Raw genomic sequence first — 25,450 nt, forward strand, 5'->3', positions numbered from 1 at the left:
TGATTCAGAAACACTTAACTTCTAAAATGATATGTTTCTTTGGCTCACTTCCTTTATTACCCCTGTATTGCCTTCTATCATTTACCCCCTTGTCAGAGCACTGGAAGTAGACCACTCAAATTTAAAGGTCCTGATCAAATTGCCCTTCCATGGCCAGCATTAGTCATGGGAAAGTAAGAAATGGTGTAATTTAGCAAATATCTAAGGTATAGTGAGAAGTGAATGTGTGTTTGCTGAATGAATCCTTTGTTTCCTTGGGGGTTCCGCTCAGGTGTAACCTCCTACAGGAAGCCTTTCTGGATGTTTCCGGGTGTAACTGTTCTCGCCTTCATGTTGCCCTCTTTTTATCCAAATAAATGGGGTATACTCCCATGAAGTCTGTAAGCTCTCGGAGGGCAGGGGCTGTTCTTTTGCTTTTGCCCTTGTATTCCTACCACTTAGCACAACACTTTACTCATAGCAGGTGCTTTATAAAAATACGCTTTCTTGCATTGTATTTAACATCTGTAAATAAACATACATCATTGGAAGTATGTAATATACATAAAAACTTGTTATAAAAATTAAACAATTCCATAGCTAGATTTTTTAAAGGCAGAAACCCCATGTTAGAGAGAAAGCAATGCAACATTTTAAAGTTTTTTTTCCCAAAATTTATTTTTAAATCTATGATTTTTTTTTGGAGGGAATCAGGGTTAAGTGACTCACACAACTACGTGTCTGAGGCCAGATTTGAACTGAGGTCCTCCTGATGCCAGGGTTGGTGCTCTATCCACTGTACCACCTAGCTGCCTCTAAATCTGTGATTTCTAAAAAAACAAATTCTGTCTTTTAATAGATTTATGTGTCTGTCTTAATCAATGCTAATTTCCCATCCCCAAACCACAAATGAGGAGATGATCAGGGTTGTTGTAAGGGTCAAATGTGAAGGAGACTTGTAAAATGCATGAATCCATTAAAACATAAGCTGCATGGACCTATGTTGCCTGGATCATCTGCATTATAATTTTTTGATAGATATCCAACCAAGTTCTCATTTCTTACCATGTTCCTGGGATTGGACATGAGAAAGTGTTGTGCAACATGGGCTGGCAAAAGGTTGAAGAGAATCCTCTTGTTGTCCAGTTTAACTCTCTCCATATCATCTCGCTCCTCTTCTGCCTGCGTTAGGGAAAACATTGTGATATTTCTCATTTTTGTGCATTCAATGCATTTTTTTTCAGGCCCAGTATTTCTGAATAGTGTATCAACATTCAGCAACTATTGGCAGAATGACTGTGCCAATTAACACAAATTCTTGGGCAAATTTTGTGCTTGTTTATACTAAACAGTAGAAAAAGGGCTTGAACGAGAGTTTGAACACCTACCATTAAATCTTTTCACCTTGGGCAAGTTACTTACTCTATGCCTTAGTCATTTCATCTGTAAAATGTGGATAACAATACTTGACAACTTCCTGCACAGGGATGTTGTAACGAAAGTGTTTTGTTTTGATTTGGTTTTATTGTCCCCCTCCTTAAAGTTTTGGGTGCTATAGAAAGGTGACTTGATTACCATCTATTCTTATTATACAGCTATGTCTTATGTAAAAATGTGAAAATTTTAAAACACAGAAGTTACTTGAAAAAGAAGCATCTTTTAAAATAAGTGTATCCCCTTATTTTTTAAATGTCAGCTTACAGATCATTAACTAGAGAGGCTAGAGGACTGATGGTGCTAATGGATAAGGTACCATTTATCAACCATCACTGAAAAATAAAGATGAATGCCATGTTTAGAAAAATGTAGTTGGGTTTCTGAATATTTACATAAATCTTTTCGGGGACATGTTTATTACACAAAATGAGTAAAACTCATTACTTTATCAAGTAGTGCAAGGGAAAGCTAGATGGATTCAGAGTCACTGGGCCCTCACTCAAATACCAGCTTTATCACTTTCTTCACATCTTTGGCCAAGTCACATAAATCCCCTGAGCCTCAGTTTACTCTTCTATAAGATAGTAAAACTTATAATGACATGAATCTCTCATAAGACTGATTAAAAAATGCCATGGATTTCTAATTACTATATATACATATATTATTATTATTATTACTACTAGTAGTAATATTAGTAATGGTTATTTTAAAAATATATCAAGTTGTTATTACTGACCTACAAATGCCAAAAACAATTGGATGAAAAGTTCACTTTGTTAGACACATTAGCTGTTAGAACAAGCTGGCTTGGTTTAGGGAATATACTGAGAAATGTAAAAATATGCAAGCAAAAATTCCTAGAAGGCCTCCAGCAAACTGAGTAGCTCCTTTGTGAATAATCTATGGGAGTTCATGAATAATAATCACATGTCATGGCAAGTCAAGAATAGGTTGCGACTGGCACTAATGGAGAGCACAACCATATCAATGGGATCAGATATCCACTGGCGTACTATAACCTATACCATGCAGGAATTATGCTTGGCACTTCATCTATATAAGGTACACAATAATTTTTGGATTCTTATTAGGGTTCCAATATGCTGACATTAAGAATCTGCATTTAGCACACACAATGCTATATGTATATATTAAATACTGCATGTGAAAAAAATTAATTTACCAGTGAAGTATGAACTCCAAATTATACGATATATTCTAAGGTAGCTTTCACTAAAATCTTTCCCCAATGTCTCATATGAGGGTAAAAATGATCGTGATTCCTTAAAATCTATGATAATGAAAAACAATCTCCTAATGGCAAATTAGTGATGTTTGATTTATCTATCTATCACCTAAGGACCAGTTCAGCTAAATGTGGAGCAGTTCACTATCAGCTTGACCACAGGGTGATGCATTTTTTACCTACCACAACTCTTGCAGACTATCTACCAAACTACAGACAGGTCAGGATCTGCATTGGTTGGGGAAGTAACCTGGAAAGTGTCCAGAGGAAGGCAGGAAGAATTGTGAAGGGTCTTTAATCCATTTCATATTAGGACTGTGTGAACTGGAGACCTTTAGCCAAGTGAAGATAAGACTTAGTAGGGGAAATAATATCTGTCTTCAAGCATTTGAGGGGATGTCAGGTAGAAAAAGGATTAGCCACAGCTTCAGAGACAAATTAAGACTTTACATAAGGGGAAAACTCCTCTGTTGTGAATAACATTCAAAAGTATGGTGGTTGCTTTGACAGAAAATGAGTTACCCTTCCCCAGATGTCTTGAAGCAAAGTATGGACGACTACTTATCAGATGGGTTATAGAAGAGATTTTTCTCCCTTATGGGCTGGACTGGATGGCCACATCCCTTTCAACTCTGAAATTTTGTGATTCTGTGATTCTGAGTACCCATGCCAATAAAACCATAGATCTTTGAAGCACCAAAGAGATTAAATAAAGTATGGCTTGATTATGTTCCCATTAGGATAGAAGAATTTTGTTTTCATTCAGTCACAGTGAATGAGTCATGACATTGTAGACATTAACTGGCCTTTCTCTAGCATTGACATAAAGTGCCCAAGCTTTCCTGATATTAAAACACTGCAACATCTTACTCTTTTAGAAATTATAGCTATCCTCAACATTCAAAATGTAAACCTCAAATGAAATCCCCTTTTTTTGTCCCATCTGTAGTTCCATTGTAGTACTTTTTAAAAAATCAAAACCTCAGGTTTCACTGGACGTATTTGTTAAAAATCAGTGACACGGCACATATCTCAAACTCATAATGGTAAGGGATGCCTCACTCGTTAGTGGGAATGACTATACTTCAACAGATCTTAATAAAATGTCATCAAGCCAATAGAACGTTTCTTATCTAATCAACTGTATACGACTGAGGTCAGTGCCAGTGCCAGAAAACAGACTACTTTCAATGAAAACTATCATTCTAAATGAACTTATATCATTACCAACATCTTTACCTATGCTTAAAAAAAGAAAGAAAAAATATGGCTTCAGGCAGTTCTGTGCCAAATATAATGAAAGACTGAATAAGAAAGACATGGAACATCTGGCAGAAAAATTGCCGTGAAGTCCTCTTCAGTACTTAAAAACAATGTAATCAGGCAACTTATTTAACTGTAATATTGATTCTTGGCAAAAATTTTTTGAAAAAGAAAGAAAATACATTGAGGGGAATTCTGCTTTCTTTAGAGAGGGTAACTATATGTCTTATTGTCATTACTATCAGGAAGAAAGGAAGGAATCTGCTACAATTTTGAAATGTGTCCTGTGTGCATTGAAATGGTATGCCTTTCAATATGCACTCAGTGATATGAGCCAGCTCTAATTCTCTGTCTTCCTACATTTTCTCCACTGGACTGTATGTACCTGGCGAAGGTTACCTTGGTGACATACAATACATATGTTTCTAAATATAACACTCTTTTTCTAGTTTCAAAGGCTATAGCTTGCTCTAGCTGTCACAATTCCCAATGCTTCAGTGTCACCTGATATTTTTCTGCTGAAATTACATGTCAGAATAGTCTATACACTCAAAAAAGTATATAATTGGCTGGAGGGGTCCAATTATATAAGCAAGATACAGAAATGATGATTCCTTTCCCTGCTCCCTTTCTCCCAATCACAGAATTATGGGACCTCAGTTTCTTATCTGCAAAATGAGGTTGTTGGACTAGATGACCCTAAGAGACCATAAGTTTCTTTGTTGCTTTAAATCTACAAAAGTCATCATCCCAAGATTTAATTGCTTAAGAAAAAACATATAGTTTTTATTTATGATATTTCTGTGATAGACGATTGCTACATGCCAGGAGCAGTTCATAAAGTTTTGGTTCCATATAGCAGCAAAAATATTTTTTTTTTCTTTCCTAGGAAATAGCCCTTGTTTCAGAATCACATAGAGGCTAATATTTTGGAAGTATGCAAGCCATTAAATATTCATTATCCTTTGACTCAGAGATTTCATTTTAAAACATAGCCCAAGGTGATCAATGACAAAATGAGAGGCTCCACATACACCAAAATATTTGGACTACTTTTTGTGGTGGCAAAGAACTGGAAATAAAATTGATGTCCTTCCTGGGGAATGACTAACCAAAGCGTGGCACATAAACATAATGGAATATTATTGTGCTATAAGAATATGATGAATACAGAAAAGTGTGGAAAAATATACATACACTGATGCAAAGAGAAGTAAATAGAGCCAGAAAGTGCAATGCACAATGACTACAATTCTGTAAATGGCAAGAACAACAAATGCAAAACAATTTTTAAAAATTAATGTTGCAAAACAATAAGGGTTATGTTTGATCCCCAAAAAGAGAAATAAGAAGACATGGGTTGCCCCTCTCTCCACCTCTTCCCCATTTCCTTTGTAGAAATAGGTTTGGTGGATGTAGAACATTACATAGAATGTCATTTAAAAAAATTGATTGGTTTTCCTGATTTTCTTTTTGGTCTTGTCTTCTTTAAAAAAAAAATATGAGTTGGTCTTTTGAGAGGAGAGAGGGAAGAGATATGGGAGAAAATAAGGGCTATGTTAAAAAAAAACAAAAGATACCAATAAAATATCTTCAAAAATAATGTTACTGATCATTCAAGGGGACAGTAATAATATAGAAAAGCCAGTTGTGTTTTAGTGGAAAGTGCTAGACTTGGACCTAAAAGATAAGACTTTCTTTCAGATCCAACCCTGTCATTTTCTGCCAGTGTTATTACAGACAAATAACATAACATTTCTAAGCATCAGTTTCTTCATCTGTAAAATACGAACATTATTTTACACCATTAGGTTGATTCTGATCAAAAGCAAAGAGTATACCAAGTGATTTATAACTACAAAACCCTAAATAAATGTCCATCATCATCATTAGCATCAGCACCATTGCTGGCATTTTAAATTGTTTAAACAGAACTTGGGCTGGGTTGTTTCTATCACTTACCCTTCCTGATTCCTAGGCTAATGCTCTTACCATGACACCATGCAAGAAGAACTGCAAATTTATTACATCTCTGACTCTACTTCCTGCCCCCACAAAAGGTAAATGCTGCTAAAAAAATGATTGCTATTAAAATTTACCAGTGCCTAGTCACAGATAGAATGCCTCTTTTTCTGTCTTCCTTTTGTTTAAGGGCATGCATTTTAAAAAAAATTTTATTTTTTTAAAAAATGAAATAAAACAAGCATTTCCATAACATAGTAGAATAATAAAAAATGATTGCACATGCAACTGCAAGTCTATTTTGTACAACCAGCTATTCTTTTTAAATATATAGTAAATTTATCATGTAAAGTTCCTTTCTTTTCTTCTCTCTCCCCCTGCCTTAGAGATAGTTACCATTAGACACAAATATGTAATTATACAGAAAATCATCCTATACATATGTCTATTTATCAATTCTTTCACTGGATACAAGGGCATACATTTCTTAGACAGTCTAAGATGGGAAATCAACATGTGTCCTTAAAACAATGTCAAATAAATGATGAAATTCAGAATAAACAGTTAACACTGAATCATGTTCAAGTTATCCTTAAATATTTGAAGTTATGTCACTGGGAAAAAGGATTAGATGTGTTTTGCTGGATCCTTCAAAAGAGATCTAGAAGCAACAGTTATAAGGTGCAAAGAGGCAAATTCAAGTTTGATGTCAAGAAAAGATTCTTAATAATTGAAGCTCTCCAAAAGGGGAATGTGCTGCCTCAGAAGGAAGTGGGAATTCCCTCACTGAGAGTTTTCAACCAAAAGATGGATCACCACTTGTCAGATGTGTTGGAAAAAAGATTTTGTGTAGGTTTGGGTTGGATTAAGTGGACACTGAAGGTCCTTCCAATTCACACCTTACATGAATTGGTGAAGATCCCATGATTGTGTTACATATGGTCACCTTATGGGTCCCAATTCAAAACCCCAACTTGATTGCTGCATCACCTTTCAACTTTTGAGAAATCTGGAAACCATGTGACAAATTAACAATCTCATGGCTCACCATTCTTTCTGAACTAACCATCTTTTAGAAGGATGTCATTTCTTAAGGAAGTACTGTGATACTTTTAAAAATCCAATACTGGGGGCAGCTGGATGGCACAGTGGATAGAACACCAGTCCTGGAGTCAGGAGGACCTGAGTTCAAATTCAGCCTCAGACACTTACTAGCTGTGTGACCCTGGGCAAGTCACTTAACCCTGATTGCCTCCAAAAAAAAAAAAAAGAAAAGAAAAAAAATACAATACTGGCTTCCTAAAATGGGTCATTTCAACACTCAAGTCTGTTTGTAAATTGCCTCCACTATAGAATGAAATAGATTCTAAATTCATATTAGAAACATATTGCTTCTATCTACTGTTTACCTGGGAGAAGGGAAATAGGACCTCTCTACAGATATCTGTAGAATTCAGTTTGTTACTTATTAGAGAGCCCTCAATAACCATGATGAATATGCAGTGATTCCACAAGGCTGAAGCTCAATGTTTATCCATTGACACTAAACATCCACTTAAATGAAGCAGGTTTGACAGTGAAATAAAAAGGAACCCTTGAAACTAAAAGTGAGAAGTGGTGTGGAGTGCTCTCATAATAGACCTGAGTAAACACCAATGGTTGTTATTTGAGTTTCACAGATTCTATGTCTCTAAATGATCATAAACTACAAAGAAAATTAACCGTCAGAATGTCCAAATAGCCCATTGAGAGTGAGAGAAAGAGACAGAGCTAGAAGAATAGGAAGAAAATAGAACAAAATGTGAAGAAGGGAGAAGGAACTTTATAAAGATGGACAATGATTACATCAGATAGAAGTCATTCATTCATTCATTCATCAATGCATTTGTTCACTCAGTAAACCATTTATTAAACACCCACTACATGCACAGTACTGTGATAGATGCTGGGGGAATAATTAAAATGTAATCACTCACCTTTTGGCCTAATAGTAGAGACATGATAGAAACACAAATATATAATCTACAGAATATTCACGATAACTATTGCACTCTTGAATCCATATTCCTGTTGTCGTAGATGGAAGTCTGGACTTGGAGTCAAGAAGGACTGGGTTTGAATCTTGCTTATGATATTTACTAGCTGTGTCACCATAGGCAAGTTATTTAAGCTCTTTGTGTCTCCATTTTCCCATTTCTAAAATGGTGAGAATAGCTATAGTACTTACATCACAGGGTTGTCCTGAGACTTTAATCTATACCACATGCTTTACAGATTTTAAAGTGTGAAATGAATGCTTTTATCATCATCATCATCATCAGGCCAACAGATTATCTTCCTAATTAGTATTATAGGATTTATAGGAAGGGAGAATGGACATCATCTAGCTTGATCCCCTCATTTTACAAATAAGGAAACTGAGGTTCACTGAGATAAAATAACTTACTAAAGATCATGATCATACTTAAGTTACAGGGGTCAGGATGTAAGTGTATGTTTCTTGAACAGTGGATTTCACTTGTTACTATGGCACACTATGGCACAATTAAGCTTTAGAATATAATGAAATTTAAGTTATAATGTTTGTGTTTTTTTTTAATTGAATAATCAACTATTTAATCAACTTGGTGCTGGTCTATTCCACTTAGCAATTTTGCCTATGAATGGGTGATTCTATGAAACCTCCAAGATATATGTGAAAAGAAGCTTAAGGTATAATAAAACTGTACCTTTACCAGTAAATTTTTAACCACAAGAGGGCAGGGGAACCACAAATAAGATCTATATGAATACAAACAACAATTGAAATAAGCCTTTTTCCTGACATTTGGCTCGGAAAGTACTATTGGCAATTGAGTGTATTTTCTAAAGGGGATTTCTAAGGAAACTATGCAATAAGATACTTTTATCTTTTTTTCTCCCTCATCAAGAAAGGGCATGATTTAGGAATAGAGATTTGTCAGAGAAATGAACTCACTAGCAAAGTCTTTGAGCTAAACCGAAGAGGCTTAAAGTACTGCCCTGAGTAGCTCAATTGTCTGCTTACAGATAAAATTTCCAAGTTTTCAGTCATATAAAAGACTTTTAAATTTATTTATTTCCCCCCGTCACACACCAATGGATTTACAGTCTTAGTGATGTGGGCATGCTCTCTAATTGTGTTGACTGAAACATATCAATGAATGTCTGCCCTCCTGTCTACTCAACTCCCTGAAATTTACCAAAGGGTAGTCACTCAGCATTGATTGAGCCTTCCTGGCTTTTTCTGGACATCATAAGGATACCAATGAAGTATGCTCTTGCACTGTGCCCATCTTCTTTTCTATTCTTCTGTTTCTTTGATAACCTTACGCCCATCACTTTTCTATTGTAATTCCCTATTTTACAGTGCATTGTAGCCGACTCAAACCTACCCCATAGCTCTCTCCTGCCCTTTAATTGACGTTAATTTCAATTTCATACTATATTTCAGTTTTAGACTATTTTTTTAAATCTGAGAATTGGACATTCTATGGAGATATCAATTTGTTTCGTGAGACAATAAGAAGCAATTTTGATTCTGAACATTAAACAGAAACTGAGTTTAAGAGATAGAAAAGGTTTGGGGACCGAGGAGATCTACCTATTTGCCTGGATTGGATACTTTTTATTTTTTTCTTACTCTTAGCTTCAGGACTTTTCATAACAGTATTTATAGATTGTGAGATTGTACAATGGTAGAGTTGATGGGGACCTTAGAGTTCATCTAGCATCATCTCACTTTGCTAAGGAGGAAACTCATAACTGAGGCTTCAAGAGGATGTGACTACCCTAAGGTCACACAGTACCATATCTGGAACATAAACCCAGGTCATCCAAATCCCATGTTATTTCCACAATACCACACTGCCTCTTAAAAAGAATAAATTTATAACCTTGATAATATTTTTTTCTGAAGTAAAAATATGGCGATACAACCTGACAGAAGATATTCATTTTATAAAGCCTCATGATGAGTAAATTTTATATTCTTTAAATCAGGCCTGTGTCAGATTTGTTATTTATTATGAAGGAAATATCACCCCTTATATTGTTATCTAAGAATGTCCATCTACCACCAGAGAAAAAGGATTGATGAGGATTAACCATATGTATAAATTTTCAAAGTCAAGCACTGTTCCATGACACACAAGTTACCATCCAGTCATACATGCTGTGTTTCAACCAGGGAACATCAATGAAAATTCTGTCAGAGGTGTGCAGTAGCCAGCTCTAACCTGCTCCTCAGAACCAATTTTCAGTTTCAGCATTTATACCTCAGAAATTAGTAAACTACAAATCATGGATTGATTGATTTATTTATTTTTTTTGTTGTACAGGTTTTTCAAAGTGTTAATAATGCAGATTAAACTTAAAAGATTGTGTGCATCTGCTGGTGGAGTCGTAAACTGATCCAACCATTCTGGAATAATTTGGAGCTGAAATAATTTATAGCCCTTTGGCTATAAAACTGTGCTTATCCTTTGACCTCGTAAGACCACCACTAGGTCTTTATCCCAAAGAGATAAAAGGGGGGAGAACCTATTTGTACAGAAATATTTATAGCAGTTCTTTTTGTAGTGGCTGACAATTGGAAATTGAGAGGATATTCATCAGTTGGGGAATGGCTAAACAAGTTGTATATGATTGTGGTGGAATATTATTGTGCTACAAGAAATGACAAGCAGGATGGTTTCAGAAAAACCTGGAAAGACTTATATGAACTGATGAAAAGTGAAGTGAGCAGAATCAGAAGAACATCATACACAGTAACAGCAATATTGTATGATGAAGAACTCTAAATGACTTACCTATTCTCAGCAATACAATGATCCCAGATAATCTCAAAGGACTTCTGATGAAACATGCTATCTGCCTCCAGAGAAAGAACTGATACTGTCTGAATACAGACTGAAGAATGCTGCTTTTCTCTTTCTTCTTTCCTTCCTTCCTTTTTTTTTTTTTGGCTAGGCAATGGGTTTAAGTTACTTGCCCAGGGTCACACAGCTAGTGTCAAGTGTCTGAGGTCAGATTTGAACTCAGGTCCTCCTGAATTCAGGGCCAGTGCTCTATCCTATGCGCCACCTAGCTGCCCCTCCTTTCTTTCTTTTCAAGTCTTCTTTCACAAAATGATTAATATGAAAATGTTTTACATGATTGCATATGTATCAATTATATCAGATGGTTCACCATCTCAGAAAGGGAGAAGAAACGGAGGGAGGAAGGGATAGAATTTGGAACTCAAAACTTTCAAAAAAAGGGTTAAAAATTGTTTTAACATATAATTGGGGGAAAATAAAATATTATATAAAAATTGTGTGTATGCATTTTTTCCAGAGAGCCTGGTTGTTAAACATTTGCCATGACACCCCTGATCCTCATCATCCCATTATTTCCAAGAAGAAAGCTTATAGCCACAGAACATTGGTGATGGAGTGGACCATAGAGATCATCTAGTGACCAGACTCTTCATTTTATACATAATAGAATGAAGGCCTTTACACTGTAAGGGATACTGAGGATATGTCAGAGTCAGGATTAGAATCCTTGTCTTTTGATTCATGTTATGATGTTTTCCTAATGTACCATGCCAACACTTTCTTCCTACATGATGTGAATTGAAAGCAGTTTAGCTAGTCCTTACAACATTTTTTTCTCCTCGTACACTCACACAAACCTTTCCCCTCCAGAACAGCTATGATATTGGTTGGAAATCCTATCAGTGAGGATTAGTTCTGTTTGAAAACTTTTTTAGTTTTTAGGAGGCTCCTATTAAAAGGTAATTCTCCTTAGGAATGTAATGCCTCAAACTGATAAATCCAGCTAATAAATGTGGGATAGAAGCAGTACCTGAAAGAGTAGAGAGCCAAAAACAAACTGCCTGCTTCACAATTTTACCTAAGGATTTGGTTCTCATCAAGAAGGTATAAATAGTATTCTAAACATTAGGACATCCTAGATAAAGAAATGAAGGAATAGGCTTCATACTTATTAAATCTGCAGGTGGCAAGAAGTTGGGATGTGTAACCTAAGATAGCAGCCTCCAAAGACCTGTTACTAGGCTAGGGAAGTAACTTATTTGTATGTCATGGACATCCTTTGTCAGTCTGGTGAAACCTATGAACCCCTTCTAAGAAATATGTTTTTAAACACACAGGATTACAAAGTAAAATAATCATATTGAAATATGTGTATCAAAATATTAAAGAGACAAGTTCACAGATCTCCAGTACAGAATTCCTGGGCTAGACCAATGGCTGAAATTGAAGATAAAATTTTACACACATAAATGTAAAGTCCTACATGTGAGTCCAAAAAATCAATGGTTTACAGAATAGAGTCTATAGAACTAGACAAGAATATGAAATCAATTTAGAGTTAATAGACTAAAAACTCAAGCTAATCCAAAAATATGATATGAGATTTTAAAAATGAATGTAATCTTAGGTTTCTTTAAAAGAAATATAGAATCCAAAGCAAAGAAGTGATAGTTCTGTTGTATTTTATCCTAGTCAGAAAGGAGAGGAATCATAGATGATAAGAATGCATGGAGGGCTCGTGATAATAATAATGGTTTTTGTTATTATAAAAGCAAGTTTTTATATAGTGCTTTAAGATTTGCAAAGTGCTTTGCATATTTTAAATTATTTGGAATCTGTCCTAGTGAAGTCACAGGGAGGCAAAAACTAAAGAGATCAAATGAGAAAGCTTACAAAGTTGAAAGCATCAAAGAATCAATGTGGTAGCGATCAGTAGAGGGTGCAGGGTGATCTGTACCATGTTTACCCTGCTGAAGTGGTCTGTGGACTGATTTACAAAGACCTCACACTGGATTACCACTCAGGCAGAGTGAGAAACCAGTGAAACATGCATTTAGGGTTCCTCTCCCTGATTCTGAACTTCTCCCCTACCAACACCTGGGGCTCTCATGCTACCTCCAAAGCCCCTTCCAGACACTCAAATAGAAAATCAACAAACATTTATTATGCACCTACTATGTGCCAGGTGCTAGCAGGACTTGGCATTAACCAGGACTTGGCCATGAAAGACTCATGCACCCTATTCCTGCCTCTACTGAAATAGATTTTTCAGTGTAATATAGTTGTGAGACTTTTTTAGGGGGGGTAGAATAATACCTTTATTTTAATAAGTTTAATTATAGACAGTGAAATAACTTGAGTAGGGAAGGGAGAGGAAAGGAGGGCTCTGGGTGAGTCTGCCCTCAGTCCCTCCCTGGGGAATCTGGGAGACTAAGAGTCCTTGGCAGACTGAGACGAGCGGATCCCTAACCACCAGCCCAACATGGAACCTTTTGCATTGGTGTGGCAGGGAAGGAACAACCATGCTAACAAAAAGGGTGTAACAGTACCCCTGGCCTTGCTCTTTTTCCCTCCTCCAGCTCTCACTTCTTCCTCATAGAATGCTTTGGGGCAGTAAGCCACTTAAAGCTTCAGCACACAAATGCCATCATTCTAGGGGTAAGGATACCATGAACCAAAACATGAAAATAAATAGAAAGCTTTCATAGTAAAGGCTAGTGGAACAGGGCTGCTCCCCAAATTTGGAGCCAGGATGACTTTTATATCCTGGAATAGGAGTTAGGGACTGTGCTGTTGGGAAAGCTCTTGGGGTGAGGGAAAGATAAGCTTAGGCCCCTTGCTTGCCCCCTTTACATCATTCCCAAATACAGGAATGTTTTACAATAACTTGCAGAGGTGTGCTGGAAGGAGCTCTTATCAGCTTTCTAGAGATCCATTTTCAGTGGTAACATTCACACTTCAGAAATCTACAAATGCTATGAATCAGTGATTTATTTATTATTGTCTTGATTTTCTAGATTTGAGAAAGTAAAGGAGAAAATGTTAATCATACAAATTAAACTTAAAAGTGTGTCAAGAATACATTTAGAATGCTGGGCCTGGAATCAGGAAGAACTGAATTCAAATCCAGCCTCAGACATTTATGAGCTGTGTGACCCTGGGCAAGTCACTTAACTTGTTTGATCAGTTTTCTCAAATGTAAAATGGTGACAATAATAACTACCTCATAGGGTTGTGAGAATCAAATGAGATAATAATTGCAAAGCACTCAGCACAGTGCCTGGTACATTGTAAGTGCTATATAAATGTTAGCTATTGTTATCTATTATTATCATCATTTGTTTTTATAACTGGTTGCTAAACATTTACCAGAATGCCTCTGTGTATTGGTCACAGCTCTGACATTGGGATAAAGTATTTCTGTGAACCGGGGAAACTGAGGCTGCAGGTCTGAGCTGAGAGGCAGATTTGAGGCTTTATTGCCTATCTGGTCACAAAGGCTGGACATAGAGTGAGGAAGTCTGGGTCCAAACCACATCTCTGAAACTCACTAGCTAGATGACCATGGAAATTTGACCACTTGTCTGGGCCCCAGTTCCTTCATTATATATCGCAAAAAGGAAAGCTAAAGCATTTTATAAGTCTTAAATATTCTGCAAACAAGAATTCCTATATGGCCACTATCATTTATTTTATGCTGACACTTCTGAGATCCATCTTTGAGGATGATGTATGATACTAAAGGATCCTCAACCAATGAATTGTGATTGGCAGGTAATCAGTCACATCAGTCATGACCCCAACAGTCCTGATAGGGTCTCTCCCTCCACCAACCTTCAACTTGTGCTTATGGGGAAAGGGACATCTCCATGGAGGTACCACTGCAGTGACTTCCCCAAGTTCAATCAAGTTGATGAAAAGGGAAGGGATGAAAGGCCCCTAAACTTCCTGCTATCAAGGGGTCAGTTCTTTTGACTCCAAGTTCAGTGCTCTTTCTACTTCACCCATCTGGTTCAAGAGATTCCCCATTAATAGGGCTTCAGGACAAGCTTTTTACAATGGCATTTTTTCCCTAAAGAAAGCTATAGAGCTTTGGCTTGTTGACCTTCAAGGCCCAGCATAGCTCCATCTACTCAAACTGACCTTGTTGTTAGGGCAGCGTTTTTCAATTAACTGGTTACAGCTCATTTATTTACTTTCCAAATATATTGATAATTGCTATATTTTGTTCCTGACATATGGTTTCAGTTTTCTTTCCTTTAGGGAGGAAGGAAGAGTTTTTATTCAGAAATGTTTTAGTGTTTCCAATTACTTGGAAGTTTTTTTTTTCTTGACTTTTGATTCATTACAAAGGAAGGGAAAAAATCAAAATGAATTATTTGATTTTCTCCCCAAATAGAAACTTTAGTATCCTACCATCCTGGAAAGTTCTTTTGTTTTTGTTTTTGTTTTTCTATTAAGTGCTTATATCTTCCTGGCCAAGAAATCAAAGTAGCTAAGTAAACACTTTCGATATTTATTTTATCTCCAGGTTCATTGTACTCAAGTTTAAACAGTCCCCTAGGAGTTCTGTTATTTGCTGCAATGATGTCACAACAGTGGCTGGATTAGCCAAGATAACAGAACTGAGGGTTAATGAACCCTTGTGTAAATAAGATCAAAATATAGTGAAGCTCTCAATTTGGATTTGTTTTTTTTTTCTTTTTGTTTTTTAGCTTTTTAGTCCATCATACTAAGTCCAAAGATGTTGAAATATACATTCATAGGAGAGGTAAATGGATTTCAATGTGAGGATAAAGTTATCTTTTGAAAAGGGTTTATGGAGGCAGCTAGGTGCCGCAGTGGGTGGAGCACTGGAGTCAGGAGGACCTAAGTTCATATCCAGTCTTAAGCACTGTGTGACCCTGGGCAAGTCACTTAACCCTGATTGTCCTCCCCACCAAAAAAAAAAAAAGTTTACTGTCTACAGGGAAATGAGCAAAGAACAAATGAGAATAAAAAGACTTGGGTACAGTTCTTGACTCTGCCAAGTACTAGCTGTGTGAAGGGTCAAGTTACCTCTCTGACTCTTAGTGTTCTCATCTTAGTGAGAGAGCAGTGTGACCCAAAGGATAGTGAACTGGATTTGGAGACAGGGAGACCTGAATTCAAGTTCCACTTTTGACACATACTGGCTGTGTGACCGTGGGCAAGTCACTTAACTATTCTAAGTTTCTGAGGAGGCGCCAGCCTCATTGGTAGAAAGAATTTCCATAGTTGGGTCTTTCCTATACAAAAGAAATCACAGGTCCAGTACCATCCTATCCCTAACCTAATATATTGCTTGAACTAATGACTTCACAGTATTGTTGTGGTGATCAAATAAAATATAGTATAGATTTTCTACCACCAGCTTTGCTTGGCTTCTACTCCATGGAAAATATCATGTCTCCCCCAGGATAAACCGATCACCTGAAATCTCATCCTCATGCAGATTGACTCAGTTTTTGATATTCAACACCGTCTGAACTGTCTCTGTTGCCTCTTCTCTCTGATTAGAGGCTGGAGAGTGGAATCCCAATGCCTTCCATTGCAGAGAACTCAAAACTTTGCTGAAAAATTAGTGGCTGTGCTTGATTTCCATTCCACAGAACATCATGCCCCCATGAAAGGTACCCCTGGTGGCCCTCCTTTCTCTCTCTCCACTCCACTTTTCTGCTTCCTTTTATGTGTTGTCTTTCACCATTAGATTGTAAGCTCCTTGAGGGCAGGGACTCTCTTTTTTCTAATTTGAATTCCAAGCATGAAGCGTAATATCTGGCCAATAGTGATCATTTCATAAATATTAATGAACTGAGTATAGTGCAGAAAGCTCTTTGTAAACTCTGAAGCACTATGGAGGTACCAGGCCAGCTATTATTGGCTGTTGTTCCTAGTATAAAACCATCCTGTGCAACTTTCTGGAAACAATCATTCTCTGAGTCAAGAATCTGATGAAAATCTGGTATGATGGAATGTAGTCCTGGGCTAACTTGAGACTTTTAGAAGCACAGAATAGTAGGGATAATTTTGTAAGAGGGTGTCATTACCTATGACACCTACAATGGGATAGCCAAAAAAGGGAATATCCCAAAGTAAGAAGTGGAATGACTTTTTTTTTAAACATTCTAGCTCAGACTGAACAACCAAATAATTATACTCTACTTCTTCACAGATGCATCAGATGATACAACCAGACTTTTTCTTTTTGTCCCTGTCAAAGTTGGCATGGGCCCCATACACACATAACATAATCAATTCCTGAATCTACAAATTTGATAAAAATTATCCATGTAGTGTTGCATCATATGTTTTGATTTTGAGGCCCAAATTAGGTATGAATTGAGAAATAATACATGTCTCACTAAATCCAGATATACAGTCTCTTTTTCTCGTCCTTATTACAAATGTAATAATCCAATTCCTTTCTAATTTAAAACAGGATAGGAATTAGTAAATTAATGGTTAATTTGAGTATTGTGAGATAAATATTTAAAAAGTTCAGTGTGTGTGTGTGTGTGTGTGTGTGTGTGTGTGTGTTTTACCTAATAATATAGTTAACTTAAAAAAAAATTGGAAGTAGGGCAGGGCTAGACCAATGATGCTATTGGTAGAAGGAGCTCCTAGTTAGGCAATCCCTTCTACTAATGGAGGTTAGTACCTGCTTGGCAACTTATAGTCTTAGAGGCTTGCCTTGGGATCCCACAGTCAGTCTAAGTCAGAGTCAGGATTTGAACCCAAGTCTTTCTAACTCTGAGTCCACCTCTCTAATATCCTATATTATACTGCCTTACAGTAACCATCTTCTTCTACTCTAAAAGTAATATAAAATAAGTTACCTCAACATTTTCAAAATTACCTGACTCTACGTCCTGCCCTCCCCACTGACTTCTTTCATCAAAATATTTGCAAATGTTTAGTTGAAGAAAACAAAAGAACTAAATATAATTGGCAATTTTGAATGGAAAATTTGTGTTTGGTTTCAGTTAACCAAGACAACACGACATATCAGAAAGAGGTCTAGATTCAGAGGCCAGATCAAAAGACGTGGGGTTGAATTATGACTTCGCTTCCTACCTATGTGACTCTAGGCCAACAATTTCACCTTTCTAGGGGGGCCTCAGCTTTCTGATCTGTAGAATGAGATGGTGGACAAGATAATTGACAAGTTTTCTTCCAGTTCTTGATCCTTGTGGCCTCTGAATGTTCCAGAAGTTCAGTCACAGATTTTTGAATTAGAGTTTCCAGATAGTGCTAGGAGTAAAATTACAATTGACTTTTTTTTCCTAGTAGTAATTCATGCCATAATTGAAAGCAAAGAAATTTCATAGATATTCTATTTTGGAGAGTCCTTCATTCATTTCTTGGAATTCTGAGATTTTGATGAGCTTTAGATAAACACTCAATAATCTGGATATTTAATAGTTTGAAAAGTCAAATGAATTTGTTGAATTACTTTGGACATAATTCAAAATTTATATGAATGGTAGTTACCTGATGAGAAATATTATTAAAATTTGCCAAATAAACAGATATTTGCAAATTTGCCAGTGTATAGAGTCTTAGGAGTTAGAACTAGGAGGGACCACTGAGATTGTTTCAGGCCAGATGACCACTTGTCTCATAAGTCATTGAGAGTGTTCTTATTCATGTAGTTCACTTGAGAGGTTGTGGCTTTATAGTAAATAGAATCCTGGACACGAAGTTAGGAAGACCTGAGTTCAAAACCTGCCTGAAATACTTGCTAGTTGTGTGACACTGGCAAAGTTACATATCCCCTTTGGGCCTGTTTCCTGAGAATAAAACAAGGGGATTGAATTCTAAAATCCCTAAGGTTCTTTCTTTATTGTTATTCAGTCATTTCAACTGTGTCTGACTCTTCAAGATCCATTTGGTTTTGTTTCTTTGTTTGCTTGTTTGTTTTTGCAAAGATGTTAGGATGGTTTGCCATTTCCTTCTCCAGTTCATTTTACAGATGAGAAACTAAGACAACCGGGGTTGTCACTTGCCCAGAGTCACATAGCTAGTATGTGTCTAAGGCCAGATTTGAACTCAGGAAGATAGGTCTTCTTGCCTCCAGGCCCAGAGCTCTACCCACTGTACCACCTAGCTGCCCAAGGTCCTTTTGAGGGTGGGCTAAATAGATTCCTATGTCCCTTCCATCTCTGAGATCCTTTCATGCCCCTTCCAACTCTGAGATTTTTTTCTTGTATATTTTCCTGTGTATTTCCTTCTAGAGTACTACCATCTTCCCAGACACTCAGGCTTGTTACTTGCATGACATGTAAGCCTTAAACCCTTGTTCTCCTTCACCCTAAATATCCAGTTAGTTGCTAGAAGTGGTTTATTCTATGTCTTCAACATCCATCTGGCATATATAGCCGCTCCTCTCCATTCACAGAACTACCACCGTAGGCCTCATCACCTCTCATCTGGATTATTTTAAGAGCCTCATATTCAGTCTACCTGTCTCAAGCCTCTTTCTACCCCAATTCATTGTTCAAATAGCCACTAAAGTAATTCTTCCTAAAGCACGAGTCTAAACATGTCACCACCATCTACTTCAAAAACCAAAACAAAAACCTCTATTGAGTCAAGGCTCAAATATAAACTCCTTTATTAGGCACTTAAAGGTCTTCAAAATCTAGCCCCTTCCTATCTGTCTAGTCTTCTAGGCCATTACCCCTTTCCTTGTACTCTTTCTAGCCATGCTGGCCTATTCTTGGTTCATTACAAATGATACTCCTTCTCTTCTGTCCCAATGCCTGCAATAGGCTTCCTCATCTCGGACTCATGGAATCTCTGGTTTCCTTTAAAATTCAGCTCAAATACCACCTACTATGTAAAGCCTTTCCTGTGCTCCCCCCCAAATGACCTCCCTCCCATGACCACTTCCTATTCATCTTGTGTAATGTGTTGTGCCCTGCCACCCACCACACATGCCATTAGAATATAATCCTTTGAAGGGAAGAACTTTTTCACTTTTGCCTTTATATACCCAGAATTAGTTTAATACTTGGTATATATTAAGCACTTAATAAATATTTGTTGACTAACTGAATCCTGCGATAGTATATGCCTTTCATCTTTATGAAGTTCAGTGACTGTGGTATGGGTTGCTCATTACTACTTGCCTGAATTATTATAGTAACTTTTTATAAGGCTTCCTGCCTCTCTTATACCCTCCATTCAATATTTCCTTCATGACATTGACAGAATAATCATGTCACTTCCCTGAACATTATAGTCATGTATGTTTGTGGGTTATCTCTCTACTAGATAGTGAGGTCAATGAGCACAGGGACCAGGTTTTATCTAAACTTTGTATCTCCGTCAATTCCGAAGCATACTGTTCTCACAATACATTTCTCCTAAATGATTGCTGAAGGAATGACTTTCCTGATCAGTTCATGTTCCTGTGGTATATCAATTATACTAGAATAGGAGCGTAGACTCCTTTTTCTGTATTGATCCCTTTGAGCTTTAAGATCTATTAAATCAAAACTATATTCGTATATTATTTTGGGATTTTTTTTCTAGCTTACAAAGAGATTTTTTTCAACAACAACAACCACACAAACATATTAATTTTGGTCTACTCTAGTTTCTATCCCCATTTGGATGACCTCAACAAAATAAGCCAGGCAGGTTTCCATGATGCCACAGTACTAGAGAGAGATTCCAGGGCCCATAGGTTACTGCATCATTCCACTTTACCCCAGAAGAGTCTCCAAACTGCAGGTCATTGCATTGCATGACCTTGGGAAAAATATGCCAACTGTACTTTGGGCAATCCAGCCCTGCTTCTTTGGCAGGTCACTATGCTAGCCAGGATACTCTAGGAAATGTGGTATCATGGAATTTATCAGGATACAAATACATTTTTTTTCAAAAATTCAGTTTAGAGAACTTACTATTCCACTTAGCTTGACATTTCGAGAAATACTCATTGCCTACCCATCCACCCCCAACACTCAGTATGCCATTTTGCATGCAAAAGTGACAGTGCAGTGAAGTGGATAATGTGCTGGCATTGGAGCCAACAAATCCTGGGTTTGAATCTTGCCACTGATACTTACCATCTATTTGACCCTGAGTAAGTCACTTAATCTTTCCAAGCATTAGTTTCCCTCATCTATAAAATTGGAATCATTACACCTCTAGTACATGGGGTATTTAACTTTGAATCCATAGAGCACTGCTCCATGGATAGATTTCTGAGAGTCTGTGAACTTGGATGGAGGAAAAAATACATCTTTATTTTTTATTAACTTCCAATTGAAATTTAACATTTCTTTTAACTATGATTTTTTAAATCTAATAAGGGGACTATAGGTTTCACTGGATTATAAAAGAAGTTCAGGACACAAAAAAGTTTAAGACATCTTGCTATCATAGAGGTTCTTGTGAGGCTTAATTGAGATGAGATGATGTATACAAAGCAATATTAGTAATAAGCTTATAAGCTCCAAGTGCCTAGCATCCAAAATCATAAAGAAAAGATTATCCCAGCTACAATAACACATAGATAGTAAAATGGCACATGACAGGAGACCTCAATTTCTTTTTCTACATTTTGAGTAAATCTATCAGAAAGATAACCAAAAGGGAAATAAGGAACCAAACAATTTCCCAGAGAAATTAGAGTTAAAAGACTTATTTCATCTTCCGAAAGGGACAGCAAAAGAATATATATTTCTTAGTAGCACATATAATGTTTACAAAAATTTACAATGTGCCAGGGCACAGAGATAATGCAAACAAATATAAAAAGGCAGAATACATTAATATATAATTTACAGATCATAGTGCAATAAAAATCACAACTGGTTCAGGGACCACAAACAAAAGATCCAGACCAAATAGAAATTTAACAATGGAATCCTAAATAGCAATTAGGTTAAATAAAAAATCATTGAAACAATAACTATAAAAAAGAAAATGATAATGACAAAGGAACAAAGCAAAATTTCTGGGAAGCAATGGAAGCAGTCCTTGTGGGAAAAATCATATCCTTAGAAACATAGATTAACCAAATAGAAAAAAGTGAAGATTAAGGAATTGAATATATATTCAAAACTTCAGAAAGCCAACAAATAAACAAATCTAAAATACATATAAAGGAGTAGATATTAAAAATTAGAAGGGAAATAGATAATATTAGAAATAAAAATGATGAATAAAACTAAAAGCTGTTTTTTGAAAAGATTAATAAAATTGATAAACCCTCATACAATATGATTTTTAAAAAGAGAAAATAAAATCAATAAAATATCAAATGAACAAGGCAAAATCACAGTAAAACCAGAAGAAATAAAATGAATAATCAGAATGTATTATGCATAGTTATATGCTAACAAAACTGAGAACACAAAAGAAACAGCAAAATACCTTCAAAAATATAAAATACCTAAATTATCAAAAGACTAGATGGAGAGCTTAAATAACCCAATCTCAGAAAATGAAATAAATCTAGTTGCAAAAGAACTACCAAAGGAAAAAAACTCCTGGTCCTGATGGACTCACAGAATAATCCTTTCAAACTTTTAAAGAACAATTAGTACCCAAACTTCACAAATTACTTTCCAAAAAAGAATGAGAACAAAAGCATCCTGCCAGAATCCTATTATGAGACAAATATAGTCCTAATACCTAAACCAGGGAAAGATAAAACAAACAGAGAAAATTATAATATCATTAATGAACATTGATTCTAACATTTTAAACAAAATCCTGTCATACAGATTGCATTTATTTATTCAAGAAATCATTCATAAAAACTAAATGGGACTTATTCCAAGGATGCCACAATGGTTCGTAATTAGGAAAACAATCAACATAATTAATCATATAAAAAACCCCAAACATCCAAAAATACATGATAATTTCAACAGATACAGAAAAAGCCTTTGAAAAAAACACAATACACCTTTGCACTAAAACCTTGCAAAGTATAGGCAGAGAGGGATCTTTTTAATATACTGAAAAGCATCTATCTAAAGTCAAAAGCAAGCATCATATGAAATGCGGATATACTAGAAACTTTTCCACTAAGTACAGGACTGAAGCAAGGATGCCTACTCTTCCCATTATTATTTGAGATAGTTCTCAAAATGCTAGCAACAACAAGACAAGAAGAAGAAATTAAAGGTATAAAGATAGGTAAAAAGCTAAAACTACTCCTATTTGCTGCTGATATGATGGCTTACTTGGAATATCCTAGGGAATCAGCAGACACTGATTGAGCCAGTCAGTAGTTTCAGCAAAGTTACTGACTACAAAATAAATCCTCAAAAAATCAATAGCATTTCTATATAATAATCATAAAACACAAGAAACATAATCAAAAGTGAAATCTTATTCCATATAACTACAAAATGCATAAAATATTTGGAGTTTGACCTACCAAAACAAAAAAAACCCAAACTTGTATATATTCAATTAGAAAGTACCCCTTAAAGAAATAAAGAACAACTTAAATAGCTGGAGTAATACTCAGTGTTCATGGCCAAGCCATGTCAACATAATAAAATGACATTACTACGAAAATTAATTTATAATTTTAAGGCTATAATAATCAAATTACCAAGGGTATACGTTTTAGAGGGCAGCTAGATGGTGCAGTGGATAGAACACCAGGCCCTAAATCAGGAAGACCTGAGTTCAAATTCAGCCTCAGACATTTATTAGCTGTGTGACCCTGGGCAAATCACTTAACTTTGTTTGCCTCAGTTTCCCTCATCTGTAAAATGAGCTGGAGATGGAAATGACAAACCACTATAGTATCTTTGCCAAGAAAACCCCAAATGAGATCAAAAAGAGTCAGTCATGACTGAAAAATAACTAAGCAACAACAAAAAATATTATGTAGAACTTGATAAAATAACACCAAAATTCATTTGGGAAAAAAAAAAGATCAAGAACATTAAGGGAAATGATGAAAAGAGTGAATAGCACTCCCAAACCTCAAACTATATTATAGTATAGTATAGTCATTGAATGTTAATAATGGAAACTGCAAGAACATCTTAGTGCATTCACATTATGCACTTCTGCATTGCATGAATAAGAATTCACCACTAAGGGCCACCAAATATCAAAGTTATACACGTAACATAATTAAGGACTTCAAAGGATAATGATACCAGAAAAAATAATCCCTAGGCTTTTGGTTAAAGGTTAAGATGGCAATTATATAGACATCTATTTATACATTCTTTAACCTCTCATCAAATTTCAAGAGATCATTAACCAGACAAGTATTTGGACTGGAAATTTAGCAATAGGTTAGGACATTCTGACAACCTACACATGTCTGCATTTTAATCTTTTCCATGGTGCAAATGGTAACTATGCATGAGCAAAGTTTAAAGATGCATGCTTTTGCTCAGGTTATTAGAAAAAGATTATATTTATTAACTGGCAGCTATGCAAATATATATATTCATATATGTATGTATATAGTAATTCTATTGTGTTCAACCTAATGATAATAGCTCATCTTCCCAGTTACCCAAGTTCACAACCTCAGTATCATCCTTGAATCCTCACTCTTATACCACATGTCTAATCTATTGCCAAATCATGTTGTATCTCTCATATATATCCCCTTCTCTACATGAAAACAGCCACTTGAGGGAACCTTCATCACCTCTTGCCTGGATAAGCCAATGCCTTCTACTTGTTCTCCCTTCCTCAAGCCTCTCTACACTCCAATCCATTCTCCATGCAGCTGCCAAAGTGACTTTTCTAAAGTGTAAGTTTGACCATATCATCTTCCCTCAGTGCGCTCCAGTGTTTCCTCATTACCTCCAGGATAAATTATAAAGCCTTCATTTGGGCTTTTAAAATCCTTCACAACCTAATTCCTTCCTACCTTTAAAGTTTTCTTATACCTTACTCCCCTCCACATCCTCCACAATCAACTAAGTTTGTTTCCTTGCTCTTTCTTACACGTAACGTTACAATTCCCATTCGAGCGCCTTTGCAGTGGCCATTTGTCACACTCGGAATCTTCTACTCTTTTCCTTCTGCCTCTTAGTTTTCCTAGTTTCCTTCAGGACTCAGCTCAAAGTCCACCTTTTGCAGGAAGCCTTTCCTGTTCCCCCTGGCAGCTCGTGATGCCCCTATTCTGTATGCATCTTGTATGTACCTAGTTAATTACATGTCATCTCCTCCATTAGAATGTCAACTTCTTCAGTGCTAGGATCATTATTGTCTTTCTTTATATCTATTTTCCTTTTTTTATGTTTTGTATTGGTGATGGGTTTTTGTGTGTTTAAAGCCTATTATTACCCTTCTTGACTAAGATTTTAGCCAATGTTTTTGTCATAGGCAAACACTTCTAGGGAAAGGAAAAGGTGCTTCTTGCCTGCACAGCCCAGAGGTAGTCCAGACGTAATTTCAAGTCCACCTGCCTGGCATGAAGGGCCAGAGCACAGGAAAACAGCAAAATAGCCAATATGGGTTCATATCCACGGAGGTAAAAGGTGCCACCCCTTAGGAGAAAAAATAAGCTCAAATTAGTGATTGGTTCCTGAGGTCAACACTTCAGCTTAATATAAAAGAAACTTTTTGAGTAATATCATAAGTGTAGTTACTCTGGAGATAGCTATTCCTATAGATTATAGATAGAATCTATTCTCCTTAATTCAAGGATTCTAATGTTTTTAAAAGTCATCCCTTGTTCCACTGGTTTAACAGT

General features: G+C 36.2%; 1 protein-coding gene across 3 annotated transcripts in view; it reads right to left on the reverse strand.

Moving 5' to 3' along the window:
- The window catches only part of ADCY1 (adenylate cyclase 1), a 334,238-nt gene that overhangs the window by 17,901 nt on the left and 290,887 nt on the right, over positions 1-25,450 (reverse strand). For all 3 annotated transcript variants that reach the window (XR_003566882.1, XM_027837234.1, XM_027837233.1), the window contains exons 14-15: positions 25,118-25,244; positions 1,045-1,161 (exon numbers count right to left, since the gene is read on the reverse strand). Coding sequence is in view for 2 of the 3 variants with exons in the window: in XM_027837234.1 (XP_027693035.1) it covers positions 1,045-1,161; positions 25,118-25,244 (244 nt within the window). In the remaining variant the exon portion in view is untranslated. The remainder of the gene's footprint in view (positions 1-1,044; positions 1,162-25,117; positions 25,245-25,450) is intronic.

Source organism: Vombatus ursinus, unplaced genomic scaffold (assembly GCF_900497805.2).
Source record: "Vombatus ursinus unplaced genomic scaffold, bare-nosed wombat genome assembly UNPS02014820.1, whole genome shotgun sequence".
Taxonomy (NCBI): Eukaryota; Metazoa; Chordata; class Mammalia; order Diprotodontia; family Vombatidae; genus Vombatus; species Vombatus ursinus.